The sequence below is a fragment of the Bison bison genome, unplaced genomic scaffold (assembly GCF_000754665.1).
Source record: "Bison bison bison isolate TAMUID 2011002044 unplaced genomic scaffold, Bison_UMD1.0 scf7180017864492, whole genome shotgun sequence".
Classification (NCBI taxonomy): domain Eukaryota; kingdom Metazoa; phylum Chordata; class Mammalia; order Artiodactyla; family Bovidae; genus Bison; species Bison bison.
This window is the reverse complement of record NW_011495051.1, coordinates 9,262,844-9,270,324: the sequence shown is the minus strand read 5'-3', so window position 1 is coordinate 9,270,324 and position 7,481 is coordinate 9,262,844. Positions and strand designations below refer to the sequence as shown.

Genomic DNA, 7,481 nt, shown 5'->3' with positions numbered 1-7,481 from the left:
GTTTCAATGCCTGAATATTTTTGAAGTGTCATATATCTGTCTTATCTTGTAGTTTCCTGTCTTCTAAGGATCAAAAATTGTTGCTCTGCAGGCATGCTCAGTCTCTTCAGTTGTGTCTGACTCTTTGTGACCCTATGCACTGTAGCCCACCAGGCTCCTCTGTCCATGGGATTTCCCAGGCAAGAATATTGGAGTGGCTTGCCATTTCCTCTTCCAAGGGATCTTCCCAATCCAGAGATCAAACCCGAGTCTCCTACAGCTCCTGCTTTGGCAGGCAGATTCTTAACTACTGAGCCAACTGGGAAGCCCAAATCTTTGCTATTTTAATCTATTTTTTGAAGCTTATGCATTTAATTCTCTCTCATCTAGCTGTTTTTTTTTTTTTTTTAATGATATCTCACCTATCATCTTAGGGGAAGAAATCCCCCTAGGATGAAACACAGAATGTGATATTTGTCCAGCTTCTGTTAGAATTAATTGCTAATGCAGATGAGTTGCATATCATGAAGGAATCTACATGACATTTTCTTTTTTAAAGTGAAAATTGACACAATAAAACATCAAACTCAAACATAATCAACATCTTTTCTAAAAGTATTCTATTTTGTTACTATTGTAAATGAATCTTACTTTTGACATTTATAAACTACCAGAAATAAAGATCTGGTTTTATGAAAAGGTCAAGTAAAAAATTGTTATGGGTGAGGATATATGTCATTTCTAGTCTTTGCTCAGGTGCAGAGCATATACCTGTATAGATGCCGTGACCTGTTACACAATACTTCATGGGTAGAGACGAACATATATTATAGGCAGGAGAAAAGATCTGGCATGTTTTCAAGATGAAAATATTAAACTGTTAAAGGGAAATTATAAAATCTGAGTGTGGGTTTGGGAATGCTAATTCTATACTATCCAGAGTCAACTCAGTGGTGAGAAGATCTGAGCTCAGACTTAATATTTTCTATCCACTGTGTATTTCGTAACCTTGATACAACCTCATCTTACCTAAGTGTTCGCATGGATGAATAGAGATATATTATAACTCAGATATGATAAATGTAACTTAGATCTGATAACCCATCTATAATCTGATAAGCCCCTCAAGTCATTTTGAGGTATGTTAAGTTCGGGGCACCACACTCCACAAGACAGATTAGATATATGCATTCTCATCTTTCTGCGTGTTTGAGGCAAGAAATGATTCTGAAGGAAATGTCACATTTTATTCTTTATTTCAGTCTCAGCATTTGGCACAAGGTGTGAAAAAGTGTTCAGTTCAGTTCAGTTCAGTCACTCAGTAGTGTCCGACTCTTTGTGAACCCATGAATCGCAGCACACCAGGCCTCCCTGTCCATCACCAACTCCTGGAGTTCATTCAGACTTACGTCCATCGAGTCGGTGATGCAATCCAGCCATCTCATCCTCTGTCGTCCCCTTCTCCTCCTGTCCCCAATCCCTCCCAGCATCAGAGTCTTTTCCAATGAGTCAACTCTTCGCATGAAGTGGCCAAAGTACTGGAGTTTCAGCCTTAGCATCATTCCTTCCAAAGAAATCCCAGGGCTGTTGGTGATCAATAAAAATAAAAGTCAACAAAGTGTGAAATGTGATGATGGAGGGGAAAATTAGCAAAGGGAAATATTTAAATGATCTCTTGGATTTACAATATACATAGAATTTTATTTCTTTATGTTCAAATTTAAGCACTGTTTTTTCAAACTTTATCATATATCAAATTCATCTGGTGGGTTTGTTGAAACTTGAATTTCTGGCCCTTGCCCCTAGAGTTTATCAGCAGTAAACCTACAGTGATACCAAGAATTTGCAGTTCTAATCAGTTCCCAAGGGCTGCTGCTGCTCACCTGGGGACCCTTCATTTTATTTTATTTTCACTCCATTTTTCCTTCAGATTCATCAACAATATGGAAACCAGAAATCAAATAGATGTTTCCAATTTTTATCTCCTGGGATTGACAGATGATCCAGAACTACAGCTCCACATCTTCTTCCTGTTTCTGTCCATGTACCTGATCACTCTCCTGGGAAACCTGCTCATCATCCTGGCTGTCAGCTGTGACCCCCACATCCACACCCCCATGTACTTCTTCCTCTCCAACCTGTCCTTTACTGACATCTGCATGAGCACAGCCACGATCCCCAAAATGCTGGTCAACATCCAAGCACAAAATCAGAGCATCACATATTCAGGCTGCCTCACCCAGATGTGCTTCGTCATGGTTTTTGCCTTTCTGGAAAATTTTCTCCTTACTGTCATGGCTTATGACCATTATGTGGCCATTTGTCACCCTTTAAGATACTCAATTATCATGAACCCACAAACTTGTGGCCTGCTGATTATATTCTCACTGTTGCTAAGCATTCTGAATGCTCTGCTCCTCAGTCTGACAGCATTGCGGCTGTCCTTTTGTAAGAACCTGGAAATCCCTCACTTTTTCTGTGAACTTGCTCAGGTTGTCAAGCTAACATGTTCTGATACCCACATCAATGACCTTTTGTTATATTTGGTGGGTAGCATATTTGGTGTCGTTCCCCTCTCTGGCATCATTTTCTCTTATACTCAAATTGTCTCCTCTGTTTTGAGAATGCCATCAGCGGGTGCAAAGCTGAAAGCTTTTTCCACCTGTGGGTCTCACTTGTCAGTTGTTTCCTTATTCTATGGGACAGGTTTTGGAGTTTATATAAGTTCTATCCTGACTGGCTCATCCAGGAAGACTGCAGTGGCTTCAGTTATGTACATTGTGGTTTCTCAGATGATGAACCCTTTTATCTACAGCCTGAGAAACAGGGACATGAAGGGAGCCTTGAGAAAACTCATCAATGGGACATCTTCTTTTCTGTGGTTGTGCCATCTACCTTAGCCTTGTGTTTATAGAACGAGGCAAAATAATAGTTAATAGATATATGTAGAATATTCCATTTGTAAGTGGCAGAATATACATTTTTTTCAAGTGTGCATGGACATTCTGTAGCATAGATCATATGTGGATCATTGATATCCAACAAAAGAGGCAAGAATATGTAATGGGTAATTGACTATATGTATATAAATGAGTTATATATAAATAATACATATAAGAAAACTCCTGCAATAAAGGAGACCCAGGTTCAATCCCTGGGTCAGGAAGATCCCCTGGAGAAGGAAATGGCAACCCACTCCAGTATTCTTGCCTGGGAAATCCCATGAACAGAGGCACATGGTGAGCTACAGTGCATGGGGTCACAAAGAGTCAGACACAACTGAGAGACTAACAATTTCACACTTTCATGTATATATATTGCATGTATATATATATTGCATGTATATATATATATTGCATGTATATATATATTGCATGTATATATATATATGCAATATTACTCAGCCATAGACAGGAATGAAATATTGCCATTTGCTACAGCATGAATGGACTTGGGGGTTACTATGATAGTGAAATTAGTCACAGAGAGAAAGACAAATAAAGTATGCTATCACTTACATGTGAAATCTAAAAAATAAAATGCATGAGTGGATGTAACAAAATTAAACAGACTCACAGATATTGAGAACCACCCAGTTGTTACTAGTGGGAAGAAGAAGGTAGGAGAGGCAAGAAATTGGCAAGGGCTTAAAAGGTACAAACTACTATGTATAAAATAAATTAGCTACAGGGATGTATTGTATTGTAAATGTAGCCAATATTTGATAATTCACTTCATTGTACAGCAGAAACCAACACAACACATACCCCCATAAAATATATAATAACTTTAAATGCAGATTAATTTATAAAAATTTTGAATGACTACATTGTACATCTGAAACTAATCTAATAATGTAAATCATTTACACCTCAGAAAAGATAAATAAACACTAGGGGTGCAATGTACAACATGATGACACAGTTAACACTGACGTACGATATATAGGAAAGTAGTTAATCTTGAAAGTAAGAAAATGTATTTTCCTTCTTTTTTCTGTCTTTTTATTGTATCTCTTGATTATGACTGTTAGCTGAACTTGTTGTGATAATCACTTCATAATATATGTAAATCAAATTATCTGCTGTATACCTCAAACTTATGCAATGATGTGTGTTAATTATTTCTCAATAAACTAAGAAAAAGGAAATATACAATGAAATTATTGTGGCAAAATTGGAAAAGGTGGATATGAACTCTGAAAAGGAATTAACTACCTATGTTGATTGAAACAAAGCTGTCCAAACAGAAGTGGAAAGAAGTAGATGGTGTGCAGCTACCTTGCCTCAGAGGGTCAGACATTGGCCATCATGAACTCATCCATTCTAGAGTCTTGATCTGGAAGGTCCAGGGATCAGCATGACACTAAAATAGCTTGTCGAATGAGGAGCTTTAGTTATTGATCCCCAGGGATGCAGAGATTGCAAGAGTCTCCCTGTGACCACCTCACTCAACGGTCCTTGCTCAGTAAGGAAGCAGGACACGTGAACCTCCTTCCAGAGATGATCTTTCTTGACCTGGAGCCCGTTGCCTCAATCAGTTTGTCTGGTCCTTCTAAGGACAGATCTGCCTTCAAGATCCACGGGAGATATATCAAGCACCATACTTCAGTGATGTCAGCCAGGTAACACAAAGTCTCTTTAATATTGTTACACTATAATTTCTTACAGTAGAAGCAGTGAGGAGAGACATAAGATTAAAACCAAGACCCTCGTGACCCCCAACAAACTCTGACTCTGTTTTTGACATGTTCACATATATGTTTGTATGAATTCTCACCAAGGACTTTTTCCACTGGGATCATACACTCTCTCTATAATGGCAGGACCCATTTTTCTCCTGAGTAGAAATCCTCCCCCTCACAAACATGGGTGCTATAAAATGTTCAGATGTTTACTTTAAATCTTGTGCTGGTGGTGAAGGGGTCTGTACAATGTATTAGTTTGCTGTGCTGTGTGCTTAGTCACTTAGTCATGTCTGACTCTTTGTGGCCCCATGGACTGCAGCCCACCAGGCTCCTCTGTCTATGGGAATTCTCCAGGCAAGAATACTGGAGTGGGTTGCCATGCCCTTCTCCAGGGGGTCTTCCCACTCCAGGGACTGAACCCAGGTCTCCCAAGCATTCTTTACCATCTGAGCCCCCAGGAAGCTAGTGCTGCCATAGCAGAGTAGCACAGACTGGGTGGCTTAATAACAAAGTTATTGTCACAGTTCTGGAGATTGGAAGCCTAGATGAAGGTGTCAGCAAGACTGGTTTCTTTTGAGGCCATTTTTCTTGGCTTGTAGCTGGCCATATTCTCTTCATGTGGTCTTTCCTCTGTATGCATGTATGCAAATCTCTCGTTGAATTAAGGTTCACCTTAATGATTCCATTTTAACCAAATTACCTCTTCAAAGATCTTATCTCAAATACAGTCATATTCTAAATATTAGGATATCAGTATATGAATGAAATTAAATTAAAATACACTTGCTTCTTGGAGGGAAAGCTATGACAAACCTAGACAGCATAATAAAAAGCAAAGACATCACTTTGCTGACAAAATTCCACATAGTCAAACCTATGGTCTTTCCAGTAGTCTTGTACAGATGTGAAACTTGGATTATAAAAAAGGCTGAGTATGGAAAGATTGAAGCTTTTGATTTGTGGTGCTGGAGAAGACTCTTGAGAGACCTTTGGACTGCAAGGAGATCAAACCAGTGTATCCTAAAGGAAATCAACCCTGAGTACTCCTTGGAAGGATGGGTGCTGAAGCTCCAACACTTTGGCCACCTGATACAGTCAACTCATTGGAAAAGACCCTGATGCTAGAAAAGCTCAGTTCAGTCATTCATGTCAGACTCTTTGTGACCCTGTATACTGCAGCACATCAGGCTTCCCTGTCCATCACCAACTCCTGGAGCTTGCTCAAACTCATGTCCATTGAGTCGGTGATGTCATCCAACCATCTCCTCTGTCATCTCCTTCTTGTCCTGCCTTCAACCTTTCCCAGCATCAGGGTCTTTTCTAATGAGTCATTGATTCTTTGCATCAGGTGGCCAAAGTACTGGAGCTTCAATTTTCAGCATCAGTCCTTCCAATGAATATTAAGGGTTGATTTCCTTTAGAACTGACTGGCTTGATCTCCCTGCAGTCCAAGGGACTCTCAAGAGTCTTCTCCAACACCACAGTTCAAAAGCGTCAATTCTTCAGTGCTCAGCTTTCTTTATGGTACAACTCTCACATCTATACATGACTAGTGGAAAAAGCATAGTTTAGACTATACAGACCTCTGTCAGCAGAGTAATGTCTCTGCTTTTTAATATGCTGTCTAGGTTGGTCATAGCTTTTCTTCCAAGGAGTAAACATCTTTAAATTTCATGGCTGAAGTCACCATTTGCAGTGATTTTGGAGCCCAAGAAAATAAAGTCTGTCACTGTTTCTGAGGAGGTCTTACAAATAGCTGAGAAAAGAAGAGAAGCTAAAGGCAAAGGAGAAAAGGAAAGGTATACCCATTTTAATGCAGATTTCCAAAGAATAGCAAGGAGAGATAAGAAAGCCTTCCTCAATGATCAGTGCAAAGAAATAGAGGAAAACAATAGAATGGGAGATCTCTTCAAGAAAATTAGAGATACAAAGGGAACATTTCATGCAAAGATGGGCACAATAAAGGAAGAAACAGTGTGGGACTAACAGAAACAGAAGCTATTAAGAAGAGGTGGCAAGAATACACAGAAGAACTATACAAAAAAGATCTTCATGACCCAGAAACCACAATGGTGTGATCACTCATCTAGAGCCAGACATCCTGGAATGCAAAGTCATAGGAAGCATCACTACAAACAAAGCTACTGGAGGTGATGGAATTCCAGTTGAGCTATGTCAAATCCTGAAAGATGATGCTGTTAAAGTGCTGCAATCAATATGCCAGCAAATCTGGAAAACTCAGCAGTGGTCACAGGACTGGAAAAAGCCGGTTTTCATTCCAATCCCAAAGAAAGGCAATGCCAAGAATGTTCAAACTACCTCACAATTGCACTCATCTCACACACTAGCAAAGTAATGCTCAAAATTCTCCAAGTGAGTCTTCAACAGTATGTGAACCATGAACTTCCAGATGTTTAAGCTGTATTTAGAAAAGGCAGTGGAACCAGAGATCAAATTGTCAACATCTGTTGTATCATCAAAAAATCAAGAAAGCTCCAGAAAAAAACATATACTTCTGCTTTATTGACTATGCCAAAGCCTTTGACTGTGTGAATCACCACAAACTGTGGAAAATTCTGAAAGAGATGGGAATACCAGACCTCCTTACCTGCCTTCTGAGAAATCTGTATGCAGGTCAAGAAGCAATAGTTAAAACTGGACATGGAACAACAGACTGGCTGCAAATAGGGCAAGAAGTATGTCAAGGCTGTATACTGTCACCCTGCTTATTTAACTTATATGCAGAGTACATCATGCAAAATGCCAGGCTGGTTGAAGCACAAGCTGGAATCAAGATTGCCTGGAGAAATAACAA

The 7,481-nt window shown here is 39.4% G+C and overlaps 1 protein-coding gene and 1 pseudogene across 1 annotated transcript; both read left to right on the top strand.

Moving 5' to 3' along the window:
- Positions 1-1,922: 1,922 nt before the first annotated feature.
- Positions 1,923-2,879, top strand: LOC104979985 (olfactory receptor 7G2-like). Its single transcript, XM_010828519.1, has one exon. The coding sequence runs from the start codon at positions 1,923-1,925 to the stop codon at positions 2,877-2,879; it is 957 nt and encodes a 318-aa protein (XP_010826821.1).
- A 563-nt stretch (positions 2,880-3,442) lies between these two features.
- The window catches only part of LOC104979984, an 11,056-nt pseudogene continuing 7,017 nt past the window's right edge, over positions 3,443-7,481 (top strand).